The following is a 21,469-nucleotide window of genomic DNA, read 5'->3' on the forward strand; positions in this document are numbered from 1 at the left end:
CTGACATGAAACTCCCTCACTCCATTTCAGTTATGCTCTCTTTCTCTGCTAGTTTCTTTCTTCACTTTCTTTCCCTTTTGTCTCTCACCCTTTGACTCCATCACTCTGTCTCTGTCCCTTTCTCTATTACATCTCAGCCTCACTCCATCGCTCTCTTTTCCTTGATCCTCTGTTACCTGTCAAGACTTTTTTTTTTTGCTTTTTTCTATCATATCTGTCTCAGTTCTCTATGTGTGTGCCTTCATGTATGTGTGTGTTTGCGTGTGTCGGTTTTTGTCCTCCATTACTTTTCTTTCTTCCTGACTTTCCCTCATCAGATTTTACTCTTTTTTTTTTCTCTCTCTGACAAGATATAGGTTTGCCCTCCCACCTTGACTTACACGTGCACACACACGCACTGATGCACACATCCCCTTCTCTCTTTCTGTCCGTCTTATCTGGATCTCTACCTGCCTGCCAGCTCTGGCCCGTTGCCTGCCCTCCTTAGGGAACACAGCAGAGAGGAGAGGAGGAACGCCTAAGGCCCAGCCTCCTTAGCCTTTTTATCTCTCTCACACACACACACAAACACAAATGAACACACACACCCTTACATCACATAGTCACAACACAAACTGAAGTTTCACATGAGTACATGAAATTGCAACTTGACAGAATTGCAATTCTCATGAGTGCATTTCTCGATGAATCAGTTTTTTTCCTGTACAGCAAGATGAAACGAAATTGCTTTTTTTTTTTTCTGCTACTGAACTTTTTGATTGTACAGCACCTGAACAATTTAAGCAATCTGGCCTTGCAGAAATTTGCCTCCGTGTATATTACATACAATGATACAGCATGCCTCAGCACTCCCAGCAATAGTGGCACTGGACATTTAAATAACTTGCAAACATGTTTTAAAAAGTGGCTTACAGAGGGTCGCAAACAGGGCAACATAAAAGTTGGATATACTCTACCTACATGTTATGAAATTTAAGAACCATCTGCAATTTAATAAAGGTTGTTGTGATAGAGCTTGCACAGATTTCCACCTTGCCAATTAGGGTAGATTATACATACACTTAGTTATATAGAAATGGATGCAGGAACTGTACCAAACTTCCTAAGGTAGACAGGTGACACGATGTCCATCATACAGATAGAAAAACTTTGATTGCTAAGGACAAATTCTATGGGACCTAGAAATTATCTTCCATTCTAAGAACATAACTTAAAATGGACAAAAAATTTATTAAGTTATAACAACACAAAATCTTGTTTTGTGTTGTAATAACTTAATAGTTGTTTTGTTATATTTGTTTTCAATTTTTTGCTTTGTTTTCTTTAGTTTTTAATTTGGTTGATTGTTTTTTTTTCTCTGACTCCTACCCATCCAATTTAGACAAAGCTAAGGTGGGATAGCTGCACCTCTTGTCAGAGCACTTAGTCAGGATCTACTTAACAACACTTTCCTTCATGTAAAGGCAGAAATGCTAAATATAGAAGTTATGCATGGCATTGTAAAAAAAAATAAACACACACACATGCAGGGTATCTATCTTTTCCATCTCACTGAATAGCCTTAATGAAGGCTTTGATACCGCTTATCAAAGTCTCGGTGTTACAACAATCGTAGCAGAAAACCTGCCCACTACCAGCAGTCTCGAGGGCAAACTCTAACCTCAGGTGTGTACACAGAGTGAACAAGCACAAACGACTACACACCATACTCTATATGTGCACCTGATCATAACGTATACACACGCACACACAAACATTAATTCACCTTCTTGTGCATGCCAGCGGTAGCAGTGGGCGGTCCCTGGCAAGACAGAAACACACTAATGGATAATGACAGGGTTTGACAGCAGGAGAGTGAGCTGAGTCATTCTGGGCACACAGGCAATGAATAGAAGAATGGGACTGCTGTCTGAATATCCCTCACTGACTGGATTTCCTTTGATACCGTACTATTCCTGCCAGTCTCCCTTGGTAATCCTGCTCATTACACTGCTGTCCCACAGTTCCAAGACTGGCAGCAGCGGCCAGTATGATAAGAGGGACAAAAAATTGTCTTCACTGGAAAGCCAGCACCATCCTATAGGCTGTAACCTGTAGTCGTAAAGTTTTGTCTTCCTCTTGATGATAAGTTACGCAATGAGCTTTTAATGTAGACTTTTCTTACAGGAAGTGGAACACAAAGTAGGCTCAGAAAAATTAATATGTCTCTTCAACTTGCCAGCCTCTATTGTCTAAATTGTACGAAAGCACCATTGTTGCTGAAATTTATGTGACACATCACTCGGAAAAATATCACTCCATGAAAGCTGCCAGTCATATCATCCAACCGTCTCTCAATGCATCTGTCCCACTGAGTTGAGTCCAATTAAAACCATCACCAATTCCCAACTCTGGCCAGAATTGGCTTGTTGTTCACAAGACCCACTGTTTGGCCAGAATCATCATTTGCTGTTGCTCCAGTCTGTTCTCTCAGAGCATCAGACACAAACAGCTCTGACAAAAGGCCAGTTGTCTAGTTTGTCTGATTAACCCACTACTTCTAGACAACTTGTGAAATCTATTCCAGAAATCTCTGACTTTCCGTTTTTCCTCTGACGTTAAATGTTGAGCTCTTTTCGCCAGTGTCACATTGACACGCAAATGCTATTCCAATTATTCTGCACCCTCTCTGCTCGCTGTCAAATTACCAGCACTGGGAGCGGAGCACGGCTCTCACTGCACCTCTCTGGCATTTTCCCTGACAAGGAGAAGAAAGGAGTCTGAGATAGCAGAACGAGGGAGGGCTTGGGGCTCAATGAGTATTTTAAATGCTGAAACCAGGTAATCAGGCAGACTCAGTCTGAGACCAGGAGTGTACTGTTGGATCGAAGATGTTTTGCTATGGTTTTCAGCAGATTGTCAGAGCAACACTGTATATTTGAATACCTGGCCTGGTGCTTTGCATGGAAAGCAAAAGAAAGAAATAAAATATAAAATGCTTGCAAACTGAATTCATACTCCATAGTGGTTTACTCGGCAATGTTTTACAGTCAGCTGCTAGGTGTCAGATTCATGACAGGAAGATTTTTTGTATTGCTTCTGCTTATTGGTGCAGTAGGCAGTACAGAGCAAAGAGCAGAGGCTTAGACAGATGATGTGAACATAATGCTAGTTTGGATCCCTGCACTGGAGAACACAAACCTAAGTGTGGCATGCAAAACATCCTGAAGCAGTGTATCAGTCATTTCAGTGTTTTGGTGTTAAAAAACAAAAAAAGAAAAAGAAATTGCATAAGCAATGACAGATTAGCTCCACATTTTCAGCAATTTTTGGTCTTATCTAGTCTTAGAATTTGCCCCAGCAGTGCCGCTTTAGTTCTTGTTTTGTTTTCTCCTCAATAGGCACAGCAGTGGGTTGGTAGTCGGCAGTATGTAGGCTGCGTTTCTTAAATGACATCTCAGCTCCGGGGACCTTGGGGCAACATCCACCTGACGTGTGTAAGAGTTATTTCAGGCATAAAGGAGTGTCAGTCAGTCAATGTGACAGCCCTTTGCAGCATTCACATACACACATATACACCTCTCATTAGCACAGAGCTGTGAGGGGCTGAGTAAGTGCTGCTCTGCTCAGATGTTCACATACACCTCACTGCCTGTCAGAGCCCAACCACACACAGCACTGTGAGACTACAGGTCTCTGTGGAATAAATGCATTTACGAAGGGAACTTTTATTTTCATTATCTGTGCAGGACTGAACAAAGTGAGAAATCTGCTGCTGTAACAGTTGTAGCTCTAGCTATACAAAAGTTGTAGGTCTGTAGTTCTGTTTATTGTTTGGTGCTATTTTCCTTTTTTACCGGTTATCACGAATGTAGCTGGAGTGCAGCACAAATGGCATAGAGAGGCGAAAGAGGAAATTATAGGTTGGAGTCTGGAAGCTAGAGGTGATGCACTAAAGAGGAAGGGAGGGGAGTCAATGGACGATAGGAGATAAAACACTTAGGGGAGGGCAGAATAAAGGATCAGCATCTGCAGGGGAAAGAATACTAATGGAAGGGATGCAGTGGAAAACTGAAGCCAATAACAGGAAAACAAGAAAGCGCTTGAAGCTAATCAGGAGATCCTGTGAAGGCCTGGAATGTTCTTATTTGTGGAGTGACTGAAGCCCAAAGGTGAGCTGGTAGACTCACCTTTAAGAATGGATGGCTTAAGAATGACTGATGGAGAAATAAGGTTTCCTGGAGGCATAAACCCAGGTGACGCTCCTGCTATTCCCACCTCATAATGCATGTTTTTTTATGACAGCTAATCAATCTGAGCTGTTTACACTTTAGTGTCCAGACTCTTAAGCTGCCTTCCCAACTCCAATTACATGTTTCTCTGAAGTAGTGGGGAGAGATAAAGGTCATTGTTAGCAGCACGATATGTAATTCAAAAGAAATGGTCTTACAACTCTGTGATTTCATTTAAATTACTGCATGCTGACCAGCCTTACAAGGTTGTGATGTAATCTTTAGCCCGTGGGTTGTCTTGGACAAAACAATCGCAACTACAAGATCACTAAAAAGTGAAGTCCCAACAGTTCACTGCTGAACTATGCTAAAAATGTTAGCAGCTAAAATTTGCCCCTGATCATAATTTTCTGAGATTGTAACTATTTCCAAATAGTTACATTATGTGTCATAGTGAAACTAATCTAGTTCAATAGAGCTAAAGTTATTTTAGAAAAGAAATAATATTGGCCAGAGTGGCTGTGTAATTTTTTAAATCTGTGGATTTTCTCTGCATGAATCCTTTGTCTGACTACAGCATACAAATCAAACACTGCATTACAATATTATCCTCTAATTTTTAGTTTTAGTTGCATTTAATGCATTTGTTGTTATTACAATTTTTTTTGAAGTTTTAATGTATTTTAGTGTAATAAGGCATAAATTATCAGGGCAAGATCTTAGTGGGATTATAATGATTGCACTTGGTTCAGGATTTATTGTTTTATCCTTTTTCATGATGGTATGATGTATGGACATAAACTGTAGGCGCAGGGCAAATACCAAAGTTGCTGATCTACCAATATGTTGAGGCAGCCTCCAAAATATTCACTTAGTATTCAGCCAAGGTCCCTGTGCTTTACTCACATGTCTGGACTCATCAGTCCCAGCTGTAATCAGTAGTGCTCTGACAGCAAAACAAGGGGTGTGTAAGAGAACGTGAAGCTAACTCAAATGAGAGGCCAGCGTAAACAGTGACAGGGCCAATTCCAGTTCCCAATCTCACTGCAAATAGAGGTGAACAGGGGAGCACAGAGACTTAACGAAGACATAGCAGCATCTGATCACAGCACCTCAGCACGCCACTAGTGTACCAACAGGTCGTGATAAAAGGATTACACTTTGACTTTAATCTAGAAGAAATGAAAAATATGGGTGGAAAAACTTAAAAGGGGTCATCAAGCGTGTGATCTAATCCCTCTAAGAGCTAGTGCACAAAGCTGTAAATGAGTTTGTAAAAATAAAAAATATGCCACTAAGGGTACGCAATTATGGTCTGAGTACTTTGTATTTGTTTGAAGCAAGCAGTCGAAGCCATCATCTCTTTTTTATTAAGAGCCATCAGGAAGGAAAAAAATATGGTGGATCATGAAAACTGAGGGCAACACAGTTTGTCTGTCTGTATATCCAGTTCCAATTTTAGCTAATAGTTTCCTATTCAGGTAAAGTTTCCTCTCAGGGAAAGCAAGCCTCTGTTTCAGCACCAGGAGCTGTCCATGGTCCAACAGTGTACGGAAACAATATCTTCTCCCATGTTTAAGTGATGTGCCCAAACTAGCTGAATATGCAAGTTCTAAAATGTTTTGGAGATCTTATTTGCTGTGTATTTATTTATTTGAATGTAACGTGAAGTGGGGATAAGGGAAATAAAGCTTTTGCTGATGCAGGTCCTTCTGTACGTGATTGTCCTTTATAAGCAGGAGGCAGAGTAGAAGAGTGAAGTGAAAATTGTGCATGCTTTCCACAAAGGGCAGAAGATGTTATATCCCAACAAATATGAGTGGGAAGAGCAAGTCTTGGTCAATTGTGTGTCAAATTTTAGGAATTTGTTTCTGCTTGTGATTCTAACCTCAGCAAATAAGCAAATACATTTACTTTACACAATGTCTGACTTTATGCTATACAGGATTTAGGGCTGTACTTTGTTTACAGATGATTTAATCCCAATATTGGCAGGGTTTGTTGATGTTAATGAGGTTATTTCAGATTGCTGTAAATGAGGTCATTTTTTAAGGTGAATTTGTGATGTGAATGATAGAACACGAGTTTGTAGAAGAGGAGCTGATCAGCATTTCCTTTGTTTCCATGACTATGAGGTACGGGAAGGAAAGAAAACCCATAATTGATTTCCTGATAGGCCACAACAGAGTTAATGAGGACTCCCTGTGTCATCTGCATATTCTAAATATTTGTAACAGAAGGTGCGCCGTTGGAGTCATCTCCACACATGGTAGAATTTTAGTTTAGAATTTGGCTTTTACAGTCGACTTAAATTTGCAAGAAGAACTTCATGCTGTATTAAATAAGTTGTGGGGGAAAAATAATGAAGCCTTAAAATCATTTTAAGGTTCTAATGAATGTAAAACTAAGTAACTCATATGAGGTCTCATATGGGAAAGAGGGTATTTTCTTCTTAAAAAAAAAAAAAAAGTTTTACATTGCCGTGGACTGAGAGGGTGCCAACCAAGAAAAACAAACCCTGCTCCAAAGTCGAGACCCTCAAGCTTAGCTGGAATTTGCAGCTGTCCACATGGTCAGATGGTCTTATGGTCAGACTCAACAGCTAGCTGACACATTACAATGACTCAAACACATCAAAGCTGGTTTTGGAGTTCTGGAATGGCCTTTCCAAGCGCCAAACCTTAACACTATTGAAAATTGTGGGCTATGCTTAAAAGTCAGGTCAGTGCCCGTAAACCATTTAATTTAAATGACCTCTACAGGGAAAGATAATGACCCAAAGCAAACAGCAAAAGCAACCCAAGAGTTTTTCAACACAGCAAAATAGAATATTCTTCAATGGCCAGTTATTGAAGACAAAACTTGTGTTTTGGCAGAGAACAAGCAGCAACTGAAGGTCACAGCTCTAAAGACCCGGCAGAGCATCCCAGGTGAGAAAATTCAGCATTTGGACATGTACTTTGGTTCTAGACTTTAAGCAGTCATTGACTGCAAATGATTTTCTACCAAGTATAGTAAAGAATCCTTACATTTATAAATACTTCTGAGCCTCTGAAATTGAGGAATTATGTATTGCAATGTCTGTAATTTCCAAACAGTTAATGCAATTTTTTTAACTAATTGAATGAAAGCTAAAAGTCTACACTTCAATCATATTCTTCCTTTTTTAGTTAAAATCTACTCTGGTCGTTTGCAGAGGAAAAACTGCACATTTTCTCATTGTCCAAATATCTTATATAGAGGATATGGTGAAGTCCTGTATTAAGGTTGTCTTGTAACAATCATCACAGGAATCCTTTTTTTTATCTAACCATTCCTGTTTACTTTCAGTACGGCACAAAGAAGGACTTCATGGAAATTTTAGAGAAATTTCAGGATTCTAAAAAAAAGCTTGACAACATCTCTCCTTACTATGTTTGTATCCCATAGGCATCCTATTGCCATTGGCAAGGGAGTTCATAAAGAGAGTACTGCAGTGTGTGCACTGTGCCTATAGTTCAAGAGCTCTGCAGCATCTAAATAAGATATGTGCCAATTAAAGCCGCTTTGCAGCTTGTCTCGGCCCAGATAATTCACTTAACCCTGAGCGTGCAGCTGACAGGTAGCATTTGTTTACACATCCCTCCTCATGCAAGCTGCCAGGCCCTTTTCTCTACACGGTATTAAAACAAGCCACCTCCCACCACACCCCCACACACAGCTCACTGGCTCTCTGTTTCCATGGAAATCTGCCCTAGGAAGCTTTTGTATCTTCTAACCTTGAAAGCACCCTAAGTACGATCGAGTCTCAGAATATAATGTTGTCAAAAAGAATTGTCATGACGGTAATCAGTGCTATATTTGATATCCCCGTTCAGCAGCTTCCCATCTTCCTAGTTCATTATTTCCCCTCCTGCTGTGTTCTGTGCCTGAGTTAACAGCATGAGAAAAGAATCTGAAGATTGTACAGAAAAAGAAGCTGGAGACTGAAGCATATCATATTTATATATATTACCACTGCCCCACAGAGACAGCTTCTCTTTATCATTAAATTCAGTATGATATTATTTGGGATCTGTATGAGCAGATTTACTCCTAAAGTGCTAAACAGTGTATCAGTTTAGAGTAAAAAGGCTCCTCCGTTGACACCTCAAAATAATTTTAATAGCATAAAGTAAATTACAGCCTTTAGTTCCAGCTTTCAAATAATCAATAAAAATCGAACTGGAATTTAGAATCAAAAAATATACTCTTAATACAACTTGCTACTTCCCAGAGTGGCATTTTTAACCCAGTCATAAACTCATGCTGGGGCAATATGATCAATGCAAAAGTACACAAGCTGTGCAGGCGCACTGTCTCAGAGCAGAAAGTGCCATTAAAATAGCACAAAGATGTCAGCGTAGCACCGCAACCTCACATCATAGTGGAGCTTGGGTTTCATCTCACTGAATGTGGATTGAGACTTTGTATGCTGAGTCTGTATTCTGCCACTGACAGTTAAGAGCTAAACCATGTGTTATTTATGGTACATGAATGGCACAATGATTTAACATGACTTGGAGGGAGTGCCATCATTTTCATTCGAATTTCAGTTGAGAGAGCACATTCCTGATGATATAAAAGGCCTCACAGAAGCTGACCTTGATTTTGGTCAGTTGTGGAAGGGAAGCCTTCATGTGGCATGTTAAACAACATGTAATTGATGAATGCCACTAACTCTGTAAACCCTTGTATGAGCCCTTTGAAGAGCAGTTAAAATGGCCAAGGAAGTCAGAAGATCATGGCATTATTATCAGCATCACGGTAATATCAACAAGTGTCAATCAAGCAACTTTAACAAATCACAGCTTTCGATAACCTTTTGAAGAGAAGGACTTCCAGCAAAGTTGAGAAAAGTCAAAGCAAAAATTACAGACCCTGAATCTTGTAATTATCCTACACTGGAAACAAAGTACAAACAATAAAGGCTAAAATAGGACAATTAGGACACAAAGAAAATAAGTGAAGTGCCAAATAATGTAATACAAAAGAAGATACGACCCTGCAAAACTGCAGCAAAAAAAACAAACAATAGGAAGCAACTTGACAGATATTTTCATCCAAAAGAATGGCATCTTCTGTTTTTATCTGTTGAGACATTCTTTTAGACCACTACACATATATTATGTGCCATTATTGGTGGACCAGTAGAACAGTGGCACTGTCTCCAATAAATCTGTTTCACAAAGGCTTTCCTTATTATGTTAAACACGATTGTGTTGTGTTCATGATTGTGTTGTTTTTCGGGGGTCCTTGGGGGAGGTAAAGTCTATGTATACCCTCCTGTGGGCCCACCACCCAAAGGAGGAGCTTTGTCGATCATTCAGCAGTTGAAGGCGGGTCCCCTCACTATTTGACCTTCAGCTGCCTATAGTGGCTTCAGGGACACGGCGCGTCATCTCTGTTGGCTTGTATAAGATTTAGAGCTGTTAGCTGAGGAGAGAAAGGTCTGTGTGTTTCTGCTTAGACAGCTGCCTCTGTGACCTGGACCCAGAACTGGGCATTATGGGAAAAAATCTTATCATGATCATTTTTCACTTCAGTCAATATTTCTCTATATAACGATATAAATCAAATCATCAGTCCTGTCAGTCTTAAAGATTCCTTTTTGTTTTGTTTTGGGATTTTTTTTATAAAAACAAACTGTTTAAAGTTGTTGGAAATAGAGAATTTATCCTCATTGTTTTTAGTCCTACTGCTTTCATGTGGAGTCTTTTTAGTTTAGCAGTTAAGACACAGACCATGACGTACAATATGTGAGTCTATGTTGTTTTTATAGTGTCCCACGTTATTTGGCACTGTAAAACATTTTTATCCTCTGTCCCTTGACCTACATGTTGAGACAATGTTCCACATTTTGACTGGCTTTATATTTCAAAGGTTAAAATTGGAGGAAAGGGAGTTTAAAATGCTATTACCATGCTACCCACGCAATGCTCAATCGGGTAAACTGAAGTCACCAGCTCGTCAGATTTTCACAGTAATGAAAACTTCAAACACATATAAAGAAAAAATAAAAACAGCTACAATAAAAGCCTAGGAGACTGGCTATCAATTGTTGAGTCCAACAGAAGAAGATGCTCTGGCACTTCCTTTGTTTTATTTGTTTTATGAGGTGAAATGACATGTTTTTTGTTGGTTTTATTTGTATTTATTTATGTATTTTTATTTATTTTTAAGTCAAACATGTCAAAGCTTCAGACCAGTTGTCAACATTAGTAGTGTGCTTCCCACACACACATACCCTTTGCTTCTTGTTTATTTTTCTGGGATCTTTATATCACTGGTGTGTCATTGTCCACCACATTTCCTTGATTTCTATATAAAGGCATGATAATATAGTTTCAAATCAGTTTTTCAGATAGGCTGTGTAATCATGTCCTCCTGTAGGACTCATACTGAAGAGTTTTTAGATGTTGTCATTAAAAGAGAATGTGGTTTGTATCACTAAACTAGAGGAAATCATTTGTCTAGTGTGTGTGTGTGTGTGTGTGTGTGTGTGTGTGTGTGTGTGTGTGTGTGTGTTTTCTTCATTTACAGTATGTTGTCAATGGTTGGATTAGAAATCTGTTACTGATTCATTTTTCGCCAAACCTGTGCTTTGTGTGGCTTCCTCTCACAAGCTAATCTTCAGAAGACAAGGCACACAAATTCTAGATGGTCTGTGTTTGGTCTTTAGAGAGTCTCTGCAAGCACATCTTTAATCTCGCTTCACTGATTGCTCACCCATCACCTCCTCCTCCCCCCAAGCAGCTGCTCTCTCTGGCCCAGTCCTGGAGGATTTTAAAACATCGTTTTATCTCTTACCACAACAAGTTAAAACATCAATGGACCAGAGCTCAAAGCCTAATACCACCATTCTCAAGCGTCTTTCCAGCATACCAGAGCCTTGTATTCCCACACAGTCAAGTGGAGGAGGAGCGTGTGTGCAGAGTGCAGGTGTGGGTGGTTTGTTGGGAGAGAGAGAGGAGTAGCGTGTGTGCAGAGTGCAGGTGTGGGTGGTTTGTTGGGAGAGAGAGAGGAGTGCAGCTGGTTGGGGTCACAGTGCCTTAGTGTGCTGAATGACTAATGAAAGGTTTATAGTGGCGCAGCATCACTAGTCTGAATTGTAGGCTGGAGAAGGACACGCCTTGTCTGGCTTTTAGAACCCTCCTGGCCCTTCACTAGTTAAAAACAGGCATTTAACAAGTTCTTCCAGAACATAGGGCCACAGTCCTTCACTTAACAAGCTCATTATTTCGCATTGTTTTTGTCCTTTGCTCCTCCTCGGTGGCAGTGACAGGGAAAAAGATAATCTTTGATGTATGTCTCTGTTAGAGAGTTGCGTAAGGATATGTGAGAGGGAAGGATGATAATGGATCTGCTAATGATGTGGCCTTTGCTTATGCAGTAATGCTGGGTTGTCTGCATGAATATTCATGGCTATGTCTGTGAAAAAGTGGTGGCAGCTCAAGGTTATTTTAGAGGGCAACAGAGGACAAGACTCAAAAGGAGATTGTGCTATTTAATAGTTCTCTATCATCAAAAAAATTTACAGTCAGATACCTCCTTTGTCCCACACGCCATCAAACTGTTTAACTCCTCTCTGGAGGGGAGAGGGAGGGGAAACAGGAGGACAAAGGAGGGGGGAACAACTAAGCTGTAGTGCCTCTTCACCTCACTGTACAATACCTTGTGCAATACTTTTTGTAAATAGTCAACAGTGCAATAGACTCAATACTTGAAATGTGCAATTCACTTGTATTTTTATTTTTTATTCCTATTTATTCTATTTATCCCCTTTGTATATTTTATTTATATTTGTCTCTGTATTTATATATGTGTGTGTGTGTGTGTGTGTGTATATATATATATATATATATATATATATATATATATATATATATATATATATAACAATTCTGTAACTGTAACTTCGGTCGTTGCTGTGCTTTTTGGAAGTCGAATTTCCCAGAGGAACCCACCCGAGGGATTAATAAAGTTCTATCTTATCTTATCTGAAAATCAAAGCAAAGCTTAACACATGACTTCTTTTGATCTCTGCTATAAATGCCATATCTTGCATGTAGACTTGCTTACTGGAAACCTTTAGAGCTTCAAAAGGAGAACTACCAGAAAGTGACATTTAATATCTAGGTGTAAAAACAACCTTAACTTTATTGGTTGACTAGGGAGGCGGCATGTGGTACCTACATGTGGTACTGCTGTAGCAAGTCCCTTTTGTGAATGACGCAGTGTACATTAACAAATCTGGATACAGTTTTGACCTCTGGCTTCATCAGATTATTAATATAACTTCTGGGAGATAAAAAAGGATAGACATTAACTGTAGCTTTTATATCTATATGTGAATCTGAAAGGGTAAATGTATCACAATTATCAATCATTACTGTTTCACTGCACAGGAGTTGAAATCAATAGCTTAGTTATACTGAGTAGAATTTACTGAGTGTGAAATTACAATCAAACAGCACAACCAAATACATACTACAAAGATAAATGATGTTTACAAAGCCTCCTGAAATCCTGTTTACAATGTCATATTACTTGTTTCTGTTATACGCTGTCATGGAAAAATGTTTTTCCTCTTGAAATGTAATTTTGACTCCCAACTTGAGAGAATTGCATTTTCAGCACTGAAATTCAAACCCTCTTTGCAACAGCATTTTAATCAAATCAAGCCATGTCAGAGTCATTTTCAAATCAATTTTAACAACTCACAAGTGCTGAACATGACAACAAATTATCCTTCATGCTCATTTCAAGGCATTAGGCTTAAATGCCTTGTTTCACTTCTTTTTTCCTGTTTCTCCAGCCTTTGCATTTGCATAACAAATTATATAAATAAAGGAGCAATATTAAAAATGTTATTAGTGTCACAATTATGTATCATAAGGATTTCCCATATCTTATCTTATCGCCTCACAGTTCTGTTAATGATTCACTAAAATGTTTAACATTTTCTCTCAGACTGAGTGTGCAGGACGAAGCAGGAAGGTGATATAGTCATCGTATCACAAGCTTGGACAAATATGTATCAACAGCCAGACAAAACACCTCCTAGAAGAAACCAATTAAACCTTTGGAGATTTCAATTACTCCCTTGATGGGGTTTTCAAGATCGATAACCACGCATGTGTCTTGACAAGATGCTTGGTGCTACCAGGGGCTCACTTTAGAACAACAGACTCTCACAGACCGTTACTATTTTTGTGCTAGGATGTGTCTGCCTGACAATAATATTTGCGTGTGTTATGATAAATATTTATATGTTCGCGTTTCAATATAAAGTGAAATTCAAGATGCCCATCCTGCTCTTTTTAGTGTTAAGCGATCAAATGTTTTGGCAGCACCCAAACACGATCAGGAAATGTCACATGCCGCTTCCCTAGTCTGCCGCTCTTCTTTTTCCTCCTTAGCCTTTTCCTCCAGTGTCTCATTCAGAAGAATGAAGACAAAGATTCAACACACAGAGCCAGACAGCAACAGAGAGCTCTCTAGCGCATACTAATCTAAAACAACACTGCATCTAGGCAACATGTTTTATTCTATCCCCACTGAGGCGTGTTTAAGTGTGAGATGTGTGAGATAGGGCTCTGCACATCTCATCACTTAGGAAAGGTTGTGGCCTGCATCTTCAGCCCCCCCCCACCCAATGCAGGTTCCTATCACTTCCATCCTCATATTGGAAGTGACAAGCCACTCAGGCAGAGGTGTCTTCGCTCACCCCATCAGCAGCCATGCAGCCCCATTCAGAGCTGTCAGCCTGATTACATATCAGATGGGAGGGGTGGGAAAGGGAGTGAGGTGAGGGGTGGGGTACCTAAGGAAAAAGAGATGTCCAGCCGGAGACAGACCACTAAGCACATCGTCTGTCCTGCTGCTGCACATCTGCCAATACACATCCACCTGTCACCAAGGCTGCCACATAACCAGTCTATATGTCTCCATCACTCTCCTGTTGATTTCTAAAATTTCAACAACATGTATCTTTCAGTTTGTGTGTCATTCTCTCTTTTGGTTTGTAATTGGCCTCTTTTTAAAACAAAACTTTTTGTTACTTCGCTTTGTTGTTTTTTTGGATCTCTCATTTTTAGTTAAAGTTCAGTTTTATTTGTTTAGGGTTTTTTCCCCACATTTCACTGAAAAGGGCTTATCACAGGGAGCACAGCTCATTTACCAGCTATTCATGCTTGGTGGCAACTCATTACTCAGATAATATTACCTATCCTACCTCTTTGCACCAGAAAAGCAGTGTTAGTTTGCTCGGGATGAAAGAAGATGTGCTAACTGAACAGAAGCACTAAATTATTGGAGGTTGTCTGAGGTGTATTTGAGGTTCCCAGCTTCTTCTATGAGGACAAAAATACATGTTGTTTGCCTAAGCACTGATTTTCTTGTCTTTTTTCTCTTCTCTCTCCAGGCGTGAAGCTTGGAAGTACTCCACGGCAATCCAGAGAGGTATGTGTTTACTCCATTTCTCCCAAAACACATACACACAGGTTGCTCCCACCTGTTATCTATTGCAAAAAAAAAAAGTGATTGTCAGCCTTGTACCTCTCAGCGTGTCTGATAGCATCTGTGTAGAAAGGCTGACCTCACACTGTGCATTCAGCCAGTCAGACTGAAGCTGAGTTTAGTGAGTAAACGATCCCAGTTGCACCAGGCCAGTTTCCTCGGGGTATTATCACACCTGGAGTTTTTTTTCCTCTGTTCTCCGTCAGCAAAATTTTTTTTTTGCATTTATTCTTTTTGTTTTACTATTTTCAGTGTTTTTCAGGTGTAAAAAGTATACATTGTGTTCTTTATCCAAGTCACAAATACATCCACATGGGCTTAAGCTTATATAGTAACATACAAATATGATTTCCTTTATTTAACATTAAATATTCACAATATTTAAAAATAACAATAACAACAATAATTGAACCCTTTGATTTAATACCTGGAGAAATCTTGTTTTGAGTCATCAAACAGGAGGTCCGTTCTATAACTGCAAGATCAGACCTGCATATTGTTCAGAAGCCATTTTGGACCAATCTTTCTTAAATAACTGCTTCTATTCAGCCATATTTTTTTGGCATGAACTGTTTTCTTTTGATTCCACAGCTTCTCAGTTGGATTAAGGTCCCTGATGGGGCCACTCCAAAAGGTGGATTTTCTTTCTGTTGGTTGCTCTGTTTGAAGTTATTCGGTAGATTTACTTTAATGTTTGGGGTCATTTTACGCTTACGCTTGCATCGCCTGGCATCATGACAGTATCCTTTAATATATTGTTTTAAATGTGGGAGTTCATTTTCACTGTGACGATGCCAAAATGCCCAGGCCCAGAGGCAGAAAAGCATAATGTAATGCTCTCTTAACTGTGCATCACCTTTGGAATGATGCTTCCAAAGGTTCAGACACAGTGCTGCCTAGCATTCCCAAATAATTCAGCTGTTTCATAAGTCCTCAAAACATTTTCCCAGCAGAGGCGTCAAGGGCAAAGGTTCTTCTTTTCAATCTTTAGATGAGAGGAGATGGTTACTGTTGGAGCTCAGCAGCTTCCTCTATGCTATCCTACTATCAACTCTGTCTGTTCAATGATATATGTATTTTAGAGACATGAACACAGATGTTAATTGGTACACCTTTGGCCTTCAGAACTCCCCTAATTCTTCAACGCATAGATTCAACACAGTGTTGGAAACATTCCCCAGAGATTTTAGTCCATACTGGCATGACATCACACAGTAGCTGCAGATTTCTTGGCTTCACCTCCCGTTCCACCATATCCCAGGGGTTAAGATCTGGTGACTGTGGAGGCCATTTGAGTACAGTAAGCTCACTGTCATGGTCAAAAAACCATTTTGAGATTATTTGAGCTTTGTATCATGATGGGTTATCCTGCCCGGAAGCAGCCATCAGAAGATGGGTACACTGTGGTCATAAAGGGACAGATATGGTTAGAGACAACATTCAGGCTGCGGCATTTAAGCGATGTTCAGTTGGTACTAATAGGGCCAAAACATAATACCCCCCACACCATTATACCACCAACTCTAGCCTGAACCATTATTAAGAGGCAGGCTGGATCCATGCTTTTATGTTATTTATGCCAAATTCCTATCCTGCCATCTGAATGTCACAGTAGAAACCGAGACTCATTAAAGCAGGCAATGTTTTTCCAATCTTCTATTGTCAAATTTTGGTGAGACCAGTGTAGTCTTCTGCTGCTGTTGTAGCACATTTAATTCAAGGATAAATGTGTGTTCAGATACACTCCTCTGAATACATTGGATGTAATAGGTAGTTATTTGAATTAATACTGCCTTCCTATCAGCTTGAAGCAGTCTCGTCTTTCTCCTTTGACCTGTGACTTCAACAAGGCATTTTCTCTCAGAGCACTGCTGCTCACTGGAGATTTTCTCTTTTTCAGATCATTCTCTCTAAACCCTAGAGATGGTTATGTGGGAAAATCCCAGCAGATCAGTTGTTTCTAAAATACTCCAACCAGTCTGACTGGGTCCAACAATCATTCCATGTTCAAAGTCTCCTAAATCTTCTTCCCAATTCTGTTGCTAGATTTAAACTTCAGCACTTTGTCTTAGTCGTGCCAACATGCAAGGAGTTGTTTCCAAGTGTTTGTCTGCTTAGGTATTTGCATTAACAAGCAGTTAAAACAAATACATAATGGTTTTCCTGACTCTGCCTAAAAACTGCAGATGCATCTTGCAAACTCATAAGAAGATTATTGCCATTTTGTGTTCACACAACAAAATTTTGTTTGGTAGCTCTGGGCACAGAGGAGAAGGGGCAGTTAGCACACTCTTTTACATACATACCTTTTATAAGCTTAAGGTTTCTGTAACCTACACCTCCACATTTGTTCACATGCATTTTCCCCATCTATGTTGTGAATTTTTAATTGATGCAATCAATATGGGCAGGAACAATACAATTATTTGTATATTATTAGTCATAATGTAGATTATGTAGATGTAGTGTAATATATAAATAAATATGTGGCTGTGTTTTAGGTCATTAACAAGGAAAAACAGTCATATTCATTCATTTCTTTTAATTATTAGGGGTTTTGAATTTTATTAACTACAGAAATTATTACTTATGATTATCCCTCCCTGTGATTCCACATCACTTCATATTTTGACTTCAACTCGTTTTTATTAGCCAGTAACTTGCACAAAAACAAGTTAGAATTAAAGTAAATGGAATTTTTCTCATCTGAACATATAAAGCAAAATTAAAACCTTTGAAAAGTTTGAGTAAACAACAAAATGTGTTCTAAATGTTTTAAACATCATTATAAAAGGCAATGAGGATTTGAGTTGAGGCTTTAATGTGCTATATTTTTCATCATTAGCACAAATAATATCAGGAATAAACATACATAACAAAAAGAATAGAGTTCACTTAAAATTAGCAAAAGAGATGGTGAAGTGCTAAAAAAAAGAAGAATATATCACTTAAAAGCCAGTTTTAATCAAGTAATGAGAAAGTTTTTAAAAAGAAAAAAGACATTAACAACCAATTAAATTGCTAAAACAAAATACACAAAAGGGAAAGTTAAGATAAAAGAGCAAGACTGATCATCAAGATTTAACGTTTTTCCATAAATTTCAGCAACATGAGATGGCTGGGAATGAAAAAGGAAGTGCAAACACTTAGATAATTAGCCAGAATAATCACTTTTTTCAGTTTGGATCATAGATAAAATAAATTATATCATAAATAAAGATACATCATCTATTTTTAATGACAACCTGCTATGAATATTACATTGTATGCATATGGACATTCAAAACAATACGTGGTCTAGGGCTTCACTCTTTGATGAACAAAACATGTAAGGATCCACTTTAAATATAGATCTGTAGCTTAGAAAATGTACAAAACTGTTTTCATACTATGAACTACAATGGTCAGGTAGTTCTTACTATGTTCTTTCAGCTGACCCCTGTTTGCTCTCTCTGTCTCTCTGCTGTGATCATCAGCACCAGAGAGAGACTCACACCGGTGTAAACCCTGAAGAATGTGTACCAATATCTGCCTTGCACTCACCTTAAACACACAAGGACCTTCCCCCCCATCCTTTCCTCCCTCCAGATGAACGAACATGACCATTTACGTCTGGAGAGGGATGAACCAAGATTCATGGTGGTCTCATCACCTTGTCTGTTGTAAAATTAAAATTATACATCCAGTCCATTGGCTTTATGATGCCATTACAGCATTTAATTGAAATAAAATGTCAGAATGCGTGATGGCCTTGGGCATCATCTGATAGTAATCAGGCAGTAGATGATTCTAATTTGGATTCCTCATTAAGTGTTTATAAGACATTTATATGGCATTACAGCTCAGTTTATTGATAGGTCATAGATGGCATTGGGCAGTGTGTGACATTTGTGTGTACCAAAGTTAGACCTTTAAGCTGTAGTGAAACAGCACCATCAAGTGGCTAGTTGAAGAATAAAAAATCTGGGGTACATTTCTGACACTGAAGTTATAATATATACCATATTAATAAAAAAAATATTTATATTAATGGTTCTTCTTTGCATAGCCACCTGAAACTGTCCTTGTTTGTTTAGTCTAAAGAGGTCTGCAGCTATCAACTCTAACCTGTTTTGTCATTGTTTTACAGACACTTTCCACTCGGGACCGCGAGAGAGGCAAATCTGATAGTTTCCAGGACCTCCAAGTTACAGAAAACATCCTGTCCAGCGCGATCCCTCCAATGCAGTTCCCACATTTTGAGAAGAGCAGAAAAACAGCCTCCCCTGGGTCTCAGGAGCAGGACATAGGTTCCCTTCATGTCACGAAAAGACAACGCAAACTGCTAAAAACAAGTCCTCCAATTCGACACACCAAAAATACCATTTCCTCATCTTCCTCATCCTCAGTCTCATCCTCATCTTCAATTTCCTCTTCATCCCCAATGTCCTCCTCCATTACATCGGGCTTTTTTTCTCCAGAGAGCTGGCAAAAGCTCTCCGGTATCCTGGAAGCACGCCAGCAACTGATGAAGGAAATCTGTGCTAAGTACAAAAGCAGCATTTCAAAGACCATCACACGTCATCATGTGAAAAGCATCTTTGTGGAGGACAAGTACAAGTTGCTATACTGCCAGGTCCCCAAGGCAGGATGCTCCAACTGGAAGAGAACCCTGATGGTGCTGGCGGGTAAGGCCTCCAACACTCAGAGTATTAAGCATGACACAGTCCACTACGGGCAGCATCTCAAGAAGCTTGATAGCTTTGACCAACAGGGAATCATGCACCGTCTGCAAACCTACACCAAAGTCATATTTGTCCGTGAGCCCTTGGAGAGAATGGTGTCAGCTTACCGGGACAAGTTTGAAAATCCCAACAACTACTACCACTCCCTGTTTGGGAAACCCATCATTTCCAAATACAGGGTGAACCCATCAAAAGCAGCCCTGAAGACAGGAAATGGGGTCACATTTAAAGAATTTGTCCAATACCTGCTGGATGTCCACCGGCCCGTAGGAATGGACATCCACTGGGAGCAGGCAAATCAGCTGTGCAACCCTTGCCTCATAGATTACGACTTTATCGGCAAGTTTGAGAACATGGAAGAAGAGTCTAACTTTCTCTTGCGATTGGCAGGGGCACCACCTAACCTCACATTGCCCAGTTTTAAAGACAGGAACCCAAGTGACAAGCGGACCTCTATGCAGATCACGGAAAATTACTTTTCACAGGTCAGCGCTTTGGAGAGACAGCGAGTATATGACTTCTACTACATGGACTATCTGATGTTTAACTATTCTAAGCCTTTTAAAGATTTATACTGACTTAAGAATTACGTGACTGCTTCACGTCACATTTTCACAGTCACATTCCACTACATTTTTACCATAACTGTAATTTTACCATACCAGTCTTTACTCACATGCTCAAATAGGTCTTTGCGTCTTAGCAGAGAGATCAGAGAGACCAAATTTCACTCAAAAACACTTTAATTACATTTTTTTAGCAGATTATATTGATTTGTAGACAGTTTGTGTGCTGTTGTATTAAATACTCTAAATTGTCCTAAAATGCGAAGCGTTTATTCACTACTAGCAGATGGTGAGGTAGAAATTTAAAACTGTAAACATTAAGCTTCTAAAAAGATTTATTATTGTTGAACAGGCTTTAAAAAATATGCCTTACTCTAGGTCAAATAGCATTTGTAAATGTGTGTTTATGGTTTAAGCACCAAGTTTACCATAGATTTCAAGCACATACCTTATCTTACTTACAACAATATTCATAAATGTAGTAGCTTGAGTCCTTGGTATTCTTAAATTGTTCACAGTCAAACCCTTTCATGATTTAAAATGTTTGCATTTACTGTTTGACCTAGGGCAAGTTAGGCATCAATATACCTCTATGTATCAGTGCATACTAATACAGATATTTGATGTGAATGGCTTTACTAAATATAACTAAATGAAACACTACAAATACTATAAATCTTTAAATGTGTCAAGTGCTGCCCACTTGGAAGCTGTGTGCGCCTATTGTAGCATTTTATACTTCTAACTTTGTCATTTTGTGCTTTTCCTTAACACATACATGTGCTGTAGGTCCTCCATCAATAGGGTGTCTAAAAGCAGGGTATAAAGTGTTGCTATGAATATCTCTCAATATCTATTAGTGTTGCTGATTTACCAGTCGATGGTATTGGAAATTAAAAAAAAAAAAAAAATACAGGCTAAAAACAAAAACAGATAAACACTTTTTTCATATTACATATGACATTTTTCAGTAATGTACAATTTGGACTTTCCAGCAAGAAACAGATAACAAGTTTGCACAAACTTCTTTATCTGCCATTTTAACCACCTCATAATATTATAAAGCAACCCATCCCCTCTGTATATATCATAGCTATTCAATACCAACATATAGGCTTTTTTCTGACTCTACTGTGTAAAATTGTATAATGGGCATTCAGATGAATATATATTTTTCTATGTATTTCTAAAATATAAATATATATATAGATATATATATTCAGTTCTTCTTGGTGATGGTTACTTCCTTTTTGATGTCATTTGTTGTTCTTTCAGTAATATCAGTGTAGAGTGTTGTGTAACTGAAGAGTTTCTTTCCAAAACAAAATATCCACCAGCTGAAAACCAACACGTCTCAAAAAAATTTGAAATGACTGCAAACTATTGATGCAGCATTTAAAAAGTGCAAATAGCTATGTTTGAGTGATGA

General features: G+C 38.9%; 1 protein-coding gene across 2 annotated transcripts in view; it reads left to right on the forward strand.

Moving 5' to 3' along the window:
• chst8 (carbohydrate (N-acetylgalactosamine 4-0) sulfotransferase 8) overlaps nt 1–20,052 on the forward strand; it is a 125,716-nt gene extending 105,664 nt beyond the window's left edge. For both annotated transcript variants that reach the window (XM_085352182.1, XM_085352174.1), the window contains 2 exons: nt 14,656–14,693; nt 18,880–20,052. In XM_085352182.1, coding sequence (XP_085208308.1) covers nt 14,656–14,693; nt 18,880–20,052 — 1,211 coding nt within the window. The remainder of the gene's footprint in view (nt 1–14,655; nt 14,694–18,879) is intronic.
• Nucleotides 20,053–21,469: the final 1,417 nt, after the last annotated feature.

Source organism: Diplotaxodon limnothrissa, linkage group LG1, assembly GCF_057381915.1.
Source record: "Diplotaxodon limnothrissa isolate DT_005_m linkage group LG1, D_limnothrissa_male_GT1.1, whole genome shotgun sequence".
NCBI lineage: Eukaryota > Metazoa > Chordata > Actinopteri > Cichliformes > Cichlidae > Diplotaxodon > Diplotaxodon limnothrissa.